At 32.8% G+C, this 18,472-nt stretch overlaps 2 protein-coding genes across 4 annotated transcripts; both read right to left on the reverse strand.

The window, feature by feature from the left end:
• Positions 1–5,019, reverse strand: LOC120080078 (probable methyltransferase PMT11). Its single transcript, XM_039034633.1, has 9 exons — positions 4,009–5,019; positions 3,203–3,352; positions 2,839–3,109; positions 2,524–2,634; positions 1,980–2,139; positions 1,229–1,486; positions 1,029–1,151; positions 745–822; positions 1–603 (listed from the first exon to the last, which is right to left on the reverse strand). Exons 1-9 carry the CDS (start codon positions 4,705–4,707, stop codon positions 396–398), a joined length of 2,058 nt encoding a protein of 685 aa, XP_038890561.1. The 5' UTR covers positions 4,708–5,019; the 3' UTR covers positions 1–395.
• Positions 5,020–7,694: 2,675 nt separating this feature from the next.
• On the reverse strand, positions 7,695–14,069 carry LOC120080075 (ultraviolet-B receptor UVR8). Of its 3 annotated transcripts, none has more exons than XM_039034630.1 (11): positions 13,669–14,069; positions 12,911–12,984; positions 12,731–12,815; positions 12,116–12,247; positions 11,807–11,986; positions 11,219–11,464; positions 10,743–10,786; positions 9,031–9,213; positions 8,804–8,894; positions 8,341–8,384; positions 7,695–8,193 (listed from the first exon to the last, which is right to left on the reverse strand). In XM_039034630.1, the coding sequence occupies exons 1-11, from the start codon at positions 13,892–13,894 to the stop codon at positions 8,071–8,073; spliced, it is 1,428 nt and encodes a 475-aa protein (XP_038890558.1). In that variant the 5' UTR covers positions 13,895–14,069; the 3' UTR covers positions 7,695–8,070. The 3 variants fall into 3 exon arrangements, with proteins under 3 accessions (XP_038890558.1, XP_038890557.1, XP_038890556.1); XM_039034629.1 differs by having other exon boundaries at positions 11,219–11,458; positions 11,807–12,040; positions 13,669–14,068; XM_039034628.1 differs by having other exon boundaries at positions 11,807–12,040; positions 13,669–14,068.
• Positions 14,070–18,472: the final 4,403 nt, after the last annotated feature.

Here is an 18,472-nt window from a genome sequence, read left to right on the forward strand (position 1 = left end):
TAAAACAAAAAAAAAAAAAAATTCCAAATAGATTGAATGTGTATCTAAGGATGAATGAGTTGATCAATTGTTTACAATCTCTAGTTCTCCAATTTGCAGTCAAGCTGCAGTGATGCTATATCATATTCTCCTCTTTTTAACTACAAAAACAAACCCACCAAGGCACCAAATCTATGCCTTCATATGCTGTACCATATGAAGGAACCAAATGAACCAACTAAACATTGTGCAATTGAAGGACAATGGTTGTTTGCCTAAGCATATCTTAATTTGATGCTTTCTTGGCCTCTGAAGGTGGGACATTAACCTGTGGTTTACTTTACCTGCTTCTCATTTTCAAGAATGAGCTATAGGAAATTCCGAAATTATAATCAACGCAGCAGATCCTGCAATATTCACGCACGCAAAAGGCGTTTTTCACCAATCAGTATTCTATAGCTTGCATGGGGTCCTTCGGATGTATCACGAAGGGTAACACGCCAACCCATCGCCTTTCCAATGGCTTGAAGCTCATCCATGACAGCAACAGTATCACGAATATACACACGGCCCCCAGGCCTTAAGATCCGATCCATCTCGAGCATGATTGTCGGCATACTGCATCTGATGCCAGTTATCAAAGAGAGGAGTAAGCAACAGAATTCCCAACGATGAAATGTAACAAAATCCTTGAGTGTCAATTTAAAGTGATAACGGATAGGAACCACATCAACCATAGCATCTATCTATATACATAAGGTGTACCTTTTCACCTCGGATGAAAAAAGACCAGCTGCATGCAATAGATCGTATGTTCTTGGGTATGTATCGAAAGGTTCACACCTGATATATGCATCACAAAGAAGCTATCATATAGCTTGAATTCAACGTCCTATCTAAATCTTGGATTAAAAACAGGAAGATTTATGTGATTCACTCATCTAAATTGATTTAGCCATCAAAATACCACTGTATTAATGTAGTTTGAGAGTTCCGATAGTAAATATACAGAGATATTGTTTGAGGATCAAACAGTTGAGCAGTTTTACCAATCGTGAAGAACTCCAAGAAGCCCACGATCATATATGATGGGTAAGGTGTTCGGTCCACTCACAGGGACGACATTCATCACCCACGAATCCAATTTATGATCAACTAATGCTGCAGCAAAGCTGCCAATTGACAAAAATGAAGAGTAAATAATGGGAAGATGAAGGATCTTGTGAGATATGATATAGAATAAACTAACCCTCCAAATCCAGCTCTCATGTCCATTACATTCCTTAGTCTTATCTTCTTCCAATGTAATGCACGCACATAGCTTCCTATAATTTCATTCCAATATTTAGATTCTGCCGTGAAGAGCTCATTTCTAGAAATATAGGCATCATATTGAATGCTTTGGAGCCTATCTGGAGGAGTATGCAAACGTGCAGGCCATTTTGTCACATTTCTGCCAAAACCATTTTCTGGCAGCCGAGTAATGCAAGGCTTCAGCTCGACATACCTTAACATGACAAAATGTAGAGAGTCCAACAGTCAGAAATATGGTTGTAAGAAAAATGCCAATAGAAGGGATGAAAAGCCTTCATCGAACCGTTCCTTTTCCCGCTTGTTTGGAACTAACTTGACATAAATATAAATTAAGGCAATACATGTAGGAGAACCGACCATTTGAGACTTCTTTTCATATGTTTGCTTCAAACAAAACGCCACATTTATCTAGACGGAAGAGTATGGTTCGAATAGAAAGCAGCAAAACTGGATTACATCTTCTCTTCAGATAAATTAGCTCTAGTGTATGAACACAGTTCAATACGATTTCTAAGCAACCAGGTAGCACTTTCTATTTGTTGCAAGTAAAATTCTAATTTCTGTCAATAAAAAAACTTTTGGATCTGATACATAAATGACTAATCAAAATCTAATGGGGATAAAAGATATAGTCACCCGTCTAACTACCCGTTCATAAAAAAAAATGAATATTAATGTATGCATACCAAACTTTATCTGGATCATCGTTCACATCACAAAGTGGAGGCTTAACTTCTGAATCACGGCTAAGATAGCAGCTATTATCCATTGGCTTTTGCCATATTGCTATATACCCATCCTTTTTCACAAACTTCCAACAGAGACGAGTGGTAAGGTTAATCATCTCTGGTAAGAGAGAAAAGAGAGTTGTATTTAATACGGAAAGTTCTGAAGAAAATTATAAGAGCTATACTATTTAAAGACCAAAATACCACAGACATTAAGTGGATAATGGTAACAGAGATGTCAACTCACCTTACAACCTTTCTATATTTCTTATATTATCATACTTATTTTCTCGAGTTCAATAGTCAGAAACACAAAGCAATACTTGAGCCAGGTTAAACAAGCTAGCCAATTAATTGTATAAAGATCAACAGAAAGAGACAAATTGGCTGCAAACGAGGATATAAAAAAGACTTCACAAAGTCAGAACTTAACGACTCTGACTAAGCATAGGCATTAGGTTAGAAGAAATAGCCAACGGATACAATAGAGTCACAGACAGACCTTCCCACTGCTGCTCCAAGGCTTCTTCATGCTTGTAAACAGGTTGTGCTGCCCAAGCAAAGTATCCTCCAGCCCTTAGCATTCTGTCAACCTCCAGCAACAGAACTCCATCTTAAAGTCAGAAAGTTTTAAAAACTCAACAATCAGAATACATTACAAATAAGAATTCTTCATTGAAAATGCAATATTATGCCAATAACTCTCATTTGACAATTGAATACCATTTAGTACATTGGATCTATAAATCTTTGATAGAGAACGTAACAAGAATATACAGATATTAATAAAAAGAAGAGAGTAATGAGACAATCATACCATCACGAGTCCAATTAATTCTACATCTTGAACAATGTATCAATTCAAAAGCTTGACTTGGATACAACAAACGATGAGTAGAAAATGCTGCAACCATTGCAGGAACACCACGCTCAAGAGCAAACTGAATCTGGTTCTCATGAACATCTTTAGGAGCAATGGACATCGTTACCACATTCCGTGACAGCAGGTAGGCACCAAAACTTGCAACACCGCATCCAATATCCAAAACTACTCGTGTATGACTACCAAAAGCAACATCAGGAACAATCTACACAACAAACAAAAAGTTTATCATTACAAAAGAAAACCAATCTGAAAGCTAAATTCATCTTAAATGTGCAGTAATTGTCTATTAATTTACCTTAGAGATATGATCCAAGTATTCATTTGCCCCATGAATGAATTGTGTACCACCTCCAGGAAATTTAAATTTATCTTTGTCCCGGGAAATCCAGTTTTGACCCCCTTTATCTTCAACTAAACGGGTATGAGGAACATTGTTGAACCACACCTACAACATAGTATGCTCCAACTATTAAGTCTAAAAAGCTGTTTAGTCATGAAGCCCAAAGTATAAGGAATTAATAAGCCATGCAATTGACATTTTTAGTCATGGGCCCATATTGAGTTTAAGAACTCTTTGGACCAAACAAGGAATAAAGTCGACAGCTTCACTCCCCTCAACTCCTACTACTTGGGCCAAACATGCCCTAAAACTTTGAGAGATAGATGCTATAAAAGAAAATTAGCTTGTAAAAGTTCTGTCTTGCTAGAAAAATATAAAAATGCAATATATGTAAATATTAACTATCAAAATGACTTCAAATCTACTACTCTCCACTTTAAAAAAGAAAAAGTGGATATAGATTCCGGCTATCAGGGAAACTGAAACAGAGCAAAAATGTAACTCATAAATTCAACGCTCTTTAACCTAATCACTCAACCTTTATAAGCATATCAGCTATACATATAAGAGTGATGGAAAACCATAAAATAAACTAATATAGCAATTAATAAGAAACATGATACAGCCTGCAGAAATACTAGAATATCCTTTTTAATAATATAACAGCAGAGCAACTGACCAATTGAACAAGACCAGTAGCAATCAATGACACAAGTCATTTTAAATGAGAATTGAAATATATATACTGCACAAAACAATACCTCATCACGGCTCCTTGGCCAGGGAATAGGTATCTTGTATCCTTTCGGTGCTGGAACTAAGCAGTTCAATCCCCCACCAACATCAGGGCAATGCCGCTCGAACTTTTCCCCTTTTTCCGTTGACTCTAGCTTCTTAATGGCAGCCACATTATCCAAGCAAGGTATGTATTCCCTCATGCTCTGTGGGCAAAGAGCAAACTTCTTGATCCTAATCTTGACAGAGCCACTCTCATCCGTCCCAGTTTCTATCTCATTCCCCCAATTCTCCGTAAACTCAGGATCCAAATCCCCCACCTCGAACTCGTCAGCCATCGTTCCATTCTCCGTCACGATCCCGAATCTCTGCACTGAATCAGAAGGCGGAGGCGGCGATGGAGGAGGAGGAGGGGGAGTTGAAGTGGGAATCGGAGATAGGGGCGGGGCTGGAGCCGGGGCGGAGGCGGAAGAAATGGGTTTTTCCGGAGCTTCACGCGTTAGATTCTGCTCGATCAGAGAAGAAACATTGAAGGGGTTGTCGTGATTAGGCGAGATTGACACTGAAGGAGGGGAATATCGAGTTTCAGTGAAGAAGACGAGCTGTGGGTACCCATCAGACCAATGCTTACCCAGGTAAAAGAAGGTGAGGGAGATCAGAAAGAAGGCAGAGATCTTGAAGAAAGATGGGTTCTTCAGTGAATCGCAAATAGAGAAAGGTTTCATCCTCGTTTATGAACCCAAGTGAGGAAATGAGAAAGGGAATATAAAACAAAAAAACTGAAGAAGGGGGTTCTTCTTTTTCACTGAAACAATCGAACTTGGTTACAGAGTTACAGAATCTCGTTTCTCCGGCAAAGAGTTGTAAGTTTCCGATCGGGGAGGTTTGAAAGAAAGAAAGGGTATTGAGAATTACCCGCCACAATGATGAAGGTTGCAGAGAAATTGAAAATGGTAGGAAGGAAAAAGCTCCATGAGAGAGCGTGAGGTCACCACTGAAACGGCAACTTTGTCCGATCCTGACTTGGATTCCAACCGTGTTCAATCAGCCCAGCTCAACGTTTTTTCTTTTTTCTTTTTTCTTTTTTTTTTAAAGAAAAAAATTATTATTACTAATAACAAAATACATTTTTGGTACTCAATCTTAGAGTATGATTTTTCACCCTCAGGACTTGATTTGTATAAATTTAAACCTTCAACTCATAATTATATCAATTTAAACACGGAACTTTATAAGTTGTGTCAATTTACACAATTCATTACATTTCATTCAAGAAACTTAGTGTACAATTTACAATTTGTATCAATTGAACCCTTCAACTTTCATAAATCAATCAATTAAACTCTTGGTGATTATTTCTTTTGAGAATCGTTCATGTATTTACCCTAATCTTTCGTTTTACAAAATCAACATTTGAAGAAGTCAATATATATTTGAGAATTAATGCATGAATAGTTTTCTAAGATAATCTTAATCTATGGTCTAAATTAATTGACTTATGAGATTAATTTTCCAAAAAAATTATATGTTAGTTTCACATGATATTGGAGAACTAAATATGTAAGAGGGAGTAAATTAGTACATTTATGAACGTCCAAGGTTAATGATATTTTTATATGAATTTCTAAAGTATTTCTAGTCTAAAAAAGTTTTAAAACATCTAGTACATTAAAAAAAAAAAAAAAAAAGTATGCCACCTTGTATTTACAAAATAAATAGAAAAAGATTTAAGATATTTTTTATTAAAAAATAGTCAAATAAAAATATATAATTTAGAAGTGTTTGACAATCACTCAAAATAGTTTTTAAAATCTATTTTCAATAATTTTTTATAAAAAATATTTTAAATAAAAATGAATTTTTTAAAAGATACATTTTTAGTCCATCCAAATAGATCCTCGCGAGAATGTCCAAAAATAAAAACAAACAAGAACTTCAATATATAGTTAAGACCTATATTATTCAAATATTATATGACACTGCCAGTTTAATAATTTGTTGATAGACCTCACCTGACCACTTACCTGTAAATATAGTATCTAATCTTTTGAGCTAAATTACAAATTTAGGTTTTGCTCTAGTTTTTAAAATAATCGCTGGTAGTAACTGTACCTTTACAAAAAATTGTGTTCAAATGAAATAAAATAGCATTTGATATATTTTAATTTTAAATAAAAAAATTAGTTATGGTATCTGATATGGAAGAAATATATATTAAATTTAAATTTTTCCATGATTTCGTAATATTCATTATAAACCTCACTTTGCTCAGTTTTGATAAAGGATTCAAAAAATTTATTCCAAAACTCTTTATCTAATTCTATTTTGTTAATTGTAAAGGGTTTGGAAATAACATTTAACGGGTTACTAAATTGGTGTAATTTAATTATATGAATCAAAACTTGTTATTTCAATTATTTTCACATGAAAATTAATTTATAATTTATCTGAAATTGTATGTGATTTAAACTTTTAACTCATTTTATTTAATATAAATTATTTCATTTTTTTAAAAAAAATTGTTATAAAAGATGAGTAAATTAAAATTGAAAATAGACCTAATAAATTATATTAATTCGAGATAATATATTAAAATATATTTATTTAAAAAGTAAAGAAGTTAATAAATTTTTAGGAAAGCTAAATTCAAAAACTAAGTATTAATGTTTACACATTAGTTAAGAAATAATTCCGATAGATTATTAAATAATTCATTTTACCAAACAATGAAAGTATTTAAGATTTTCCTATAATAGTTGTGAGAACTAAAATGACGTAGCTTTTAAAAAGTTGTTTTTGTTATTTTAAAATTTGACTAAAAATTCAACTATTATACTCAAAGTACAAAATGTATATGAAATAGACTTAATTTTCAAAATAAAAAATCAAAAATCAAATTATTTTCTAGCAGAGCCTAAAATTTTAATTTTCTCTAATACATTGACCTAACATTTATTAGAAGAAAAAAAAATAATGAACTTACTAAATATATGATTAAAAGTCCTTGTATTATACATCAAATTGATTTTTCAGTCTAATGGAAACATTATTATTTAAAGACTACGGATTTATTATACGCCAAATTAAATGTTGTAGCAAAACCACAAGTCACAAACTTTTCTTCAATATATTTTTTAAATTTTTTTCTGGCTATATAGTTGAAATGAGCTGGAAAAGATGGATACATCATATTTAGATTAAATTAAAAAATTAGGATAGTGCTTAGATAGCTTCTAAACATTAAAAAGTTCTAATTAGTGAATTAACATTGAATACTATGCTCAATATACTACATGATATATCTACCACATAAAATTTAATTAGATCAACTTGACAGAATATATAGTTGATAAAACTAATGAGAATTGAGAAAGATCAAAATAATAAATGAGTTAAAAAACTGGAGCCCTTGTGAGTGGTAATTAGAGCTAAAGACCTGCATTTGTCAAATATAAACTAAATTATACCAACCATTTAGTCTGACACTTAATTGAGGCTAAAAGTTTTAACTTCAAAGTTGAATGCTAAACGGCCATTTTTATACGGTAAAACATGAATCAAGATAAGTCATTGCATATAAAGTAGGAAAAGAAAAAGAAAGGCCAGTGCAATGCTTACTCTACGTCTTCTCGAAGACGAAATACCGACATATCAAGATATCATCATCACAAGAAAACTTATGAGTGATAATTATATGATATAGCATCAGAACTCTTCAAATCATCTGTTGAACTTATCATCACTTTTGAACAGAAGTACACCATTTATAAGAGAGCCTAAAACAGTTTGAATTCTAAAGAAAGTGAACATGAGATAATGAAGGTCTTTCTTCTAGTTCTAACTTATAATATATGGTATACAAATAATCTACCTCAATCAGGAACTGGTATCTCCTCTCCCCATCAGTATTTATATATAGGATTTCTTCCTAACAGCCTCTGATCATTAAAGAATGAGTACATACATGAATGTACATGCATATGGATGAAAGCTATTGTCTATTGCATTTACAAAATGAATCTACCATTTTGAAAGAAGGGGCAGCTAACTAACAAAACTTTGTTGAAGCTAGGAAAGAGGCTAGGAATTCAGGTAGGCGATTCGGCCAAAAGAAGGGTGTGCCACCATCCGCAGGCAACGTTTTTAGGGATGCAATTCTCCATCGGGACTTCGACAGGAATATTACGGTCGATTACATCGCCCAAACCTAGCTGCAGTGTGTAAATGAAGACTTCTAAGATCCTCAATATCAGATCTGAGCTTGGGGAACAACTTACAAACATACATTTATGCATAAGGCATTGAGAAACAACAGAATTATTGTGGCAATGTTTAACAAGCAACTAAAGCAAGCATACCTGGCCATACTTGTTCCATCCCCAGCAGAACACTTTTCCATTGTCTAGAAATTGGAGAAACAATAAAGTCAGAATGAATATTGCACACAAATGTGTTATCGACTAATCAAAATTCTTAAAATATAGCGCAGAAAGTTTAGAGCAGTCCAATTATAACACATTTCTTCAAAAGTTCTTAGCGACCATGTGAGAAAAAAAAGGTATATCTTTGTCTTTTTTTCCCTTTCTTAGCTGACACTACTTATTCTAAAACTCGAAGTTCAGAAGAAGAAACTAATTCTAAACTAATGCAAAATGACTAAATCGGGAGAACCGATACAAACTTTCATCTCTCCAACAAATAATCAAGATGATGACCACTTATAAAAGTTCAGACATTTGAACTCTTTCATTTCGTTAAATTGAAGGTTGGATCTCATGAACCAGAAAAGTAGAACCCAGGAGTAAGAAGATAATGAAGTACCTGATACTATAGCACTGTGCCGAGCCCCGCATGATACAATCTTTGCATTTACATTTTCCACACTAGGCGCATCTAGAAGTCTTGGAAGGGTCTGGATAAATGATTGAAAAGGAAATATGACATAACATCAATTACGTTTTTCTACTTCAGATCTCATACTATAATAGTATTATGATCAATTATGATCTGACATGTTAAAGCAAGCATCGATTTAGTAAAGCATATACCTCGGCTTGATCAGCACCCGTTCCTAACTGCCCAAATTGATTTCCGCCAAATGAATACACATCACCATCGGAGGATATACAGACCGTGTGCCACAGTCCAGCTGCAACACTCTCGATCCGGATGCCAAGTAATGAGGACACACATGTTGGACTTAACTCATCATCTGTACATCCTTGCCCACACTGTAAGACATAAATTAAGCCAAGAATATAGCAGCAGCACGAGAAATAGACAAAGAGTATGGAAAAAGGAACAGAAAGAATTATCTCTTTTTGATTGAACTTGATCTTGACGATCTACATCTACATATCTTTTTCTCCACCATTTTCTACTTTACCTACAGATTGATTCTGAAGATTGGTCAATTGTCAATGTAGTGAACTCCAGCTGATGTTGGGTTGTACATAGGAATAAACTAGTTAACTTGCTAACGAAGTAGAGGAATGGCTATTGAATACAAGGTAAAAAGGAAAAATATCACAAGTAAAAGATGAAAAGAGGTACATGGGCACTTTTGAATGTTAATGGCGAGAGAAAAGAAAATCCACCAGAATATGTACAATGGTGAGATAGGAGTCATATGCATCTTACTGAGAACTGAGAGTTGTTTTAACAAGTTTAATTTAGGGTGGTTTTCAAATAAAAGAAAATGAGTTAATTTTTTTTTTACAAATATAGCAAAATTTCATTATCTATTAGTGATAGACCACAATAGACATCTATCGGCGTCGGCAATAGATATCTATCACGTCTATCATTGATAGACTATGACGTGTTTTTAGCAGTTTTACTCTGTTAAACAATTACCCTTTAATTTACAAGGAAGGGTTTCTGAACTTATAGCTGTCAGTTAAATGGATTATCTTCCGACCAATTTGTGCAAAATCAAACTTTCGAGAATCATAGGAATGCATGAGATAAAAAATGAACTCGGATGAAAAATGATTAGATCCCGCAATATACATTTGGCTTTTCACAACCATATTCAATGAACTAGAACTCCTAAACAAGCTTGCTATAAAGATATTACCAATCAACAAATTTTAGTAGTTTGGAATTCAAGAAAGTTGATTGATTGTTGAAAGGATATGTTAATAGGAGATCTGATAGGAAATTGCCAAGTGGTAATAGATAACATGTTTTGTCATTCAACAGGGTTAATCAGAAGAGGGAAAAGAAGTTGACACAAAAAACATTAGATGGGAAAAGATATATTCCAAGAATATATTCAGCGGGGTCCACCATCACTTGAAAAAGATTGGGTGGTGAACAACAAGCACAAGAAAGATGCCTAAGTATTGTCTAATTGCTAACTTTTTGTGGGAGAAAAATTTTGGGGCTCCTAAACATGCTATGGGTCATGGGACCAAGGAAAGCAACCTTACAGATACAAAGGATATGAGCCATACCCACTTAGATATGTAAAGAATTAATTCATAGAATTGTATGGTCTTGCATTAGAAGGACTAATTTTGTCATATCAACTACGCAATATGCATTAATTGACAAACGAAATAAAAGGTACACAAAAAAGGATGCCAAGGAAGAAATGGAATGTGTTGAAAGAGAACACTGAGAATGAGCATGAGCATAATCATGTAACAAAAGAAAAAGAAATTCCCAAATGAGTAACGATAGAATAAATAAAAATGGCGAGAAAAAAGTGTTACTGAAACGAAGCACATGTTAGAAAATGACATGATAAATTCACCTGTCCATACAGTCCCCAACCAAACGTTAGCAGTGCCCCCGCATCTGTGACATAAAAGATAAGATAAATATCAAATATGCGAAGATTAGCACTTTAAGTGGACAGCATGAAAAACAGAGGTATAGTTTAATCAAGCATCAATGTTTCGTATGAATATGAAAATTAATGCCTAAAGATAATCTCTAGGCTCATTTTTTAACCAAAAAAAAAATCAATGATCTAAAGTTGCAATTTCTTGCAGCCATCATTTTCATTAAACTACCTATTAAAACTATATGATCTGAGACTGCCGTATATATAAATTTGTGAATTATATGATCTGAGATTGCTGTATAAATAAATATGTAATTCACAAGTACAGAAATCATTAAACTACCTTTTCATTAATTATCCAAAATTTTATTCAGTATCTACAGAAATCAGCAACAGAAAAATTTATGCACCCACTATTATAGTGGGAAACAAACATCACAAACCTGTAACTGCTGCACTATGACGCCCTCCACAAGCAATTCCCTTCACATAGCTTCCAGGAATTCTACTACCCTGGCCCTCTAAGCTTGCACTTCCTCGAGCAAGAGCCGTAGATCTATCTTTGCCAAAAGAAGAGGACTCGATGCAAGGTATAGGATGTGGAGAGGAAACCATACGTATGCGGGAGCCCAAACCTAGCTGTCCTTCTCCACCATACCCCCAACCCCAGACCTGTCCCACATCTGAAACTTTGAAGACATTAGGGTGCATTATACGTTATGTGTTAAATGTTATTCTAGTAAACTATTCCAAGTTTCTTCCAGAACTAAATTTGTATGGCTCTAAACACAAAGTAGAAAAGGTTTTAGATTAATATTTCATGGGAGTCGAATAGAATCAACTAGAACAAGTTTGGTATTATTGGTTTCAAAATTAACTTGAAATATTTTTTATAAACCAGTATTAATGATTCAATCTACAAGTATATACAAATATAAATTTACTAACAAGACCAAATTGACATGCTATAAATCTCAAAATTTATTACAGAAACAAGTGGACAATATTAATACATAAGATATCAGAATTACCTGACAACGCCAGTGTATGACGCCCTCCTGCAGAAACCGAGGTTATTCTAACTCCAGGATTAAGAGTAACAAGACAGGGAAGTGCAGAGAGAGTGTCATCACTTGATGATGAACTCTCAGCAGCAAGCTTTGCTGATGAAACCCTTCTCCTCTTTGTACTTTCTGCTCCACCAGCCCTAGCTTCAATATTGGAAACAACACCAGCAGATCGTGAAGCTTGTAAGTGAGGGCTGACTGCCACAAAGAGCATGAAAGGCCAGTGAGAAAAACTTTGAAAAATCCCTTATCATAATTAAGTTTGTGCAGTACCTTGATCTATCACGGAAGAAGGCTGCCTCTCTAATACATCCCTTTCATAGGCAGCCCCAACAGACAGATCACCAAAGATCTTTCCAGAAGGAACACATTCTTTCCATCCCCATGTGTAGACTTCTCCTCTGTCTGGCACATATACAACAGAAACGACATTAGATCAGTTCAATTTGGCAATAAAATAGCCATGAAAAGGATGTGATGTAAACAAACTTCGAAAAGCAGACTCCTTTTTCGAAAAGCATGACTAAAGAATTTAACAGCAAATAGAGAAATCGATGTGTAGGGGCCCTAGAGTTAATCAATTAGTTTTCCAAGAAAACCCATCACAGTGATTTTTTTTTAAAAAAAAAAAATATAAGTCATCTTTTCCCTAAATAATCTCTTATATAACTAATAATTCCTCCATATGTACAAAATTATATAAATTTTCTATAATCTGAATTTTGTTTTCAGACTTCCCCCTAAAGCTCCACTCCTAGTGCATCTCGTGCTTTAAAAAACACTAAATAAGCAAAAAGACTTTATCACTGTCTTGTTTGCACACCATCCAAAAATAATTTAACAGGAGTTCTGTCTTCTTTCCCTTTTCTAAGAGAAGAAATGGTTTACCTGTAATAGCAGCACAGTGGGCCCAACCTGCTGCTGCTTTTACTATAGAAGCTTCTGTTGGAAGAGGAAAAGGCTCTGGAGTTTCCTTGAGAAGAAAATTGAAATATGCTGACAGGTCAGTTCATTAAGAACTAACAGTAAAAACATTGTAATTCAATGAACATTGTGTATGGCTCATACCCCATGCTTCCCAGACGTCACATAGCTTTGCCCAAGATCATCTGTTGAGCCCCATGTAATGAGTTTTCCAGTTGCTGGTTAAATGAGGAAACACAAGACTAAATATCAAATAAAAGAAAGAACTGCATTGTGAAGAAAACAGATGAAAACTATATAATCAAATATCAGCAGTCATAAGCAATCAATGAAGACAATAAACATATTGACCGGTAGGCTTAAATGAAATGTTTGAGTATACAATAAAAGCCAAAATTGTAATTAGTCCTACTAAATAGATCAAACACTGAAAAGACGTTCAGAAGTAAAGTTGTCTAATAATTTTGTTTAAAAAAACAATGTATAAGAAACGACAATCCCTCGTCAAACAAAGAGAAGAATGTACGCCCCTTCATCTAGAGGAGGCAAAGAAAAAAAAAATTAGTAAAGAACAGATAAGAAAGATTCCTGAATTCAGCACCTAGCTCAGAAATTACAGGGGAACAAAAAAAAAACTCAATCTTCCATTTGCAGAAATAATTCCAAATCTGAACAAAACATAAAAAAACGAGTTAAACAAAGAAAACTCTGGAGTGAAATGAGTTGAATATCACCATTTCAGCACAAGCACCCCATAACGTATCAGACTTAATTCCATTCACCAATTCAACAAGATCCAGTAATGCAAGAATTCAGAAACCCCCAAAATTCCAACTGAAAACATTAAAACCCATACAAAAACCCATAAAAAATCACAGAACATGTTTTAAAGAAAAAGTCACCAGAAATAGCCACAGCGAACCCGCAACCACCACCGCAAACATCCCTCCAACCGTGACCGTCAGTGGCATCTTTTCCCGGAAGTCGAACCACCACCGGCGACAGCAACGGCGACCTCTGCGGCAAAGCTCCAGGAAGATACCCCCACATATAAACAATCTTCTTTTCCTGAACATCTTCTTCCATTCTCACGATCTCATCTTCTCCTCTGCTCCCTTCTCCATTCATATCGTTTTACCGGGCCAATAAGGAAAATAAAAAGATACCCAACAAACTACAGATGCTAATTTCTTCTGGGGTCTCAGATTTTCGTGTGGTTTCTATGCAAACAGAGAGTGATTTCAACTTTGGTGGACTTGGGGAAGTGATACAGAAGAAGAAGAAGAGGAAAGAAGTGCCCTAAGGCTAAAGACATTTAAAAAGGGGAACGTATCATTTTCAGGGGAATGGGGAGGGCCACGTCGGATGCTTACGTGGTATTCTTGACATGTGGCACGATTTGAGCCATCAGATCCATTGGCGAATTCTGGCCAGGAGTTAGCGGGAAGTTTCTGGAAGGTCGAGTGTCTGGGAAGCTCTTTTCTTCTTTTTTCCGACCATTTTTGGGCTCTGTCGTGGCAGCTTCATGGCCTTCCACGTGTCAGTATTTTGCTCGAAGTCCAATCATTATAATTTTCCACGCTTGGTCTCAGCTACCGAACCCCTTTTGAGTACCTATACACATCATCGGTGGTCCCCATCGCATCAGCCTGAGTGGGACCGCCACGTGGGTCCTGTCTTTTTGTAACAGTTTTTGAGATTTTTCCAATTGCTTTCGGGTTTTTTTTTTTTAAAGGGCAAAAAAACAGAAAATAAAGAAAGACAATTATTTTTTACCCTTCAAATTGACAAACAAAGTGCCTCAACTTTTACTTTGAATATTTAAATTTATTCAATTGTGCGTCAAATTTAGATATGTATTTTGTTTTATTAAAAAAAGTCTAAATTATAAATAATGACCCTAACTTTTAAATTTGCGTAAAATATATGATTGAATTTTCAAAAGTTTCAAAAAGAGTTCAATTCTTATCATAAGTTTTGGATGAAAACCGTTAAAGTTTTGTTTAGAAAATGCCCTCAAATTTTCAAAAGTTTAAAAAATTCACTTAGCTTAAAAAAACATTAAAAAAAAATACCCACATTGTTAGTATATAAACAAAAATTGTTAATATCTCGTTGTAAAAGTAAGTCTAATTTTTTTAAATAACAGTTTAAAAATGCTCCTATTGTTAGTATGATAATCAATTTGTTTAAAGTTTTCTTGAGTTCGAAAATAACCAATTTTAAGATAAATTATATATATATATATATATTATCATTTCTCCAAATAGATACTTTTATTATCTTGTATTTTTCTAATTCTTATACCAATTTTTTCAACAATCAAAATAAAAAATAAAATTTTAAGTTAAAACATAAAATCTCAACAAATTCCAAAATCAAAATTATCTCTCCTTAAAATATACCATATGATAAATAATCAAATAAAAAAATTTATTTGACTATTAACATACATTCAACAACTAGCGTATAACTTTGTTAAACATCTAAATCTTAAAACCCCCTAGTGGTTTATTTAATCTCTTTTTTCTTATTAGAGTCCATTTAAGGTAAATGAAGTGTGCATTTTTATTTATTTGTTATTTTTTAGATAAGAAAATGCCAAATAGTTAACAAAAAGGGGAGTATTGAAAAAGAGATGTGTGAAAAAAGAAAGAAAAAAGAGAAGTAAGATACTATTAATGGTTTCTATTCATATAATAGTAAGGGTATTTTTAATTTAAAAGTATTTTTTAAACTATTAAAAGTTTTAGGAGATTTTTTTACACAAAACACTAACGATTTCTATCTAAAACTATTTTTAACTCATCTAGTAAATTTAAGGATATTTTTTTACACAAAGTATAAAGTTTACGTGCACTTCATATAATTTAGCAAAAAATATATATTATAATCTTAATCTTAAACTTTTTTAAAAAAATGTTGTAGTTTTTACATAGATGATTTTGGTTTTCTCTTTTTTTTTTTTTTAATTCGTTATACAAGGTGTTCTCATATGCTTTCAATTGATCATAATATATATATATAAAGTATAAAATCGATAAGATTTAAAAGAAAAATGATATGGGAGAATATATATATATTGTTAAGATTTGTGCATTTTGATAAAGTTATGTAACTGTTAATTTATGGATTAACTAACCAACTTATATGATTAGGAAACCGAAATTTCAATTTAAATCCAAAAATCAACTTAAATTTGTACCATATATATATATAATGAAATCAAAAGTTTATTGTGAATTTTATATGGTTGTCTTTTTTTAATATAGTAGAAAGTAGGAGATTCAAATTTCTTGTTCAAGAATACATAATGTTTGTCATTTGAACTATGCTTGATTGTAGTAAAATTTGATAAACAACATGTCAAATTAGATCAGTGGTAAACAGTTTAGTTCTTCAAGTTCTTGAGTTCCATTGCATTAATGAATCCGGCTGTAAAGACCTACACCTACTACCCTTTATCAAACTTTCCCCTTTGAATAATAATAAGGCCAGCTTGGATTCCAAACCTTTTGATATGCAGTCTTGCTATTCTTTGTTTGCATTCAAAGGTCAATATGTGCGCTACGAGTCACGTTCCTAACTTCCAAAGGATGAATCTATGAATATGGTAGAGGAGCGAAAGTGGCCGACGTTGATGTAGAGCTAGTTGGAGTGAAGCTCACACATATCGATTGATGGAGGATGGGATCACACTCACATGCTTATCTTAGGCGTCTTTGGACTCACGAAACCAACTTTCAAATTGAGGGAAAAAACGTGACCATCTATTTTTTTTTTAATATATATATAATTTATGCATTTTAGTGCCTTAAAACTATTGGTGGTTTGACGACAAGGGACGTCTCTCAATTTTGTAATTCACCTCAAAAGGAGCCAATTGTCATCAATTATGTTTTGGTTTTTGTCTGGTAAACTGTCCCTCTCTCATCATTATTTCCTGTCTTTGTCTATTATGTTCGAAATTAATTTATAATTTTAACTTAATGAACAAGGATCAATCTTAAAAACCACTAAATCATGTCTTTAGATATTTAATTTTTTCTTTTTTAAGATTATATCAAATAATTCACTATATCCAAAGTTTAAAATATCAATTTCGACCTATATTTCTGAAAAATTATAAAAACAAAAATTATAAAAAATTAAATTAATAAATAAACCTTTTATATGATTTTTAAATAAGTTAACATGTTTATTATTTATATTATATTTATATCAATGACATTTTGTTACTTATTTTTTTTTATATTTCATAGATTTTTCTACGATACATAGGAAATATCGATCCCCCATAGAAACGTGAAAATATCAATGAAAATATCGACATATCAACGAAAATTTAATACTGTGACTATAATTAAGATTATTGTCTAAAATGTATTCGTACAATAGAGTTGATTAGATTATCAAAGTGAGCACATATTAGCAGTATTTGACATGTGTTTCTTTTAAAATTAAAGGTCGTTCAAATTCTCATACTTCCGACTTGTTGTACTTAAAAATAATAATAATAAATAAAGTCACTTATCATTGATTATATGAACATGGTGTATAAATTATGTGATGCAATGAAGTAGGCCAATTGAAAAGAAATAAAGTTTGATGACTACAAAAACTTATGGAGTGGATGGTTAAAAATTCATTTGAAATTAAAACTTTAGGTATTTTGTCCTTATTATATATTTTGTTGGCCAATATTTTAAAGTCATGCTTTATTAGTCCAATTTAACAAATCATGTCAATATTTAAATAATCGTATTAATGACAATATTTTAGTTCAATAATATGTGTGGGAGAGATTCAAATTATGAACTTTTGGTCAAAATTTTACATTATTGTTTAAAATTCAAAACAAAATTACAACACTTGTCAAAGCCTAAGATCCAATTAGAAGTCTAGAGGAGGGCTATATTTCTTTTTCTCTGTTTGGAAACTTTTAGAGCACTATGAACAAAGAAAATTAGTACAACGAGTGGAGTATGAGAATTTGAATCTCGAACTTCAAGAGATGGAGCAGATGTCAATTACCATTAAGTTACGTTCATTTTGACACGTGACAAAAAATTGAAGTATTAACTTAGGGATTAAGGTAATACTTGGTAAAAAAAAAATGATGATATTATTTACTTTATGATTTGGGGGCTCTTTTTGTTGGTGGAGGTGACAAACAAACAATGAATCAGCATTGAAGTTTAAGGAAAGTGAAAGATATATATGAAAGAGAAGAAAGTGATGATTAGTTCCATTTGATTGAATAATGAGTGTTTAATATAGGGTGAAAAAAAATCTATGGTCATTTTCTTAAAGTCATTTTACCAAAATATTGATGGTTGAATACTACAATTCAATTGGATTGGTCATTGGTCATTTCTCATTTTATCTTGATTTTCTTGATGAAAATTGAGTGCAAAAAAGGAGGGGAAAAGGTCTTTACTTTTAATGTATATTTCTCCAAAACAATGAAACTATTTAATGAAGAACTTTGTCAATTTGTAGTTCGAGTTCATTTTAATTGAGAATGTATTTAGATTACATTTTCAAGCGTTCAATTTAAAAAATAAGTTATTTTGGAAAAAATTGGAGTGTTTGACAACCACTCAAAATAGTTTTTCAAGTATATTTTAATCAATTTTTATTAAAAGTGTTTAAATAAAAGTGAGATTTTTGAAAAACACTTTTTTATTAAGTGAATCCACACGA

This window comes from Benincasa hispida, chromosome 6, assembly GCF_009727055.1.
Source record: "Benincasa hispida cultivar B227 chromosome 6, ASM972705v1, whole genome shotgun sequence".
In the NCBI taxonomy this organism is placed as follows: domain Eukaryota; kingdom Viridiplantae; phylum Streptophyta; class Magnoliopsida; order Cucurbitales; family Cucurbitaceae; genus Benincasa; species Benincasa hispida.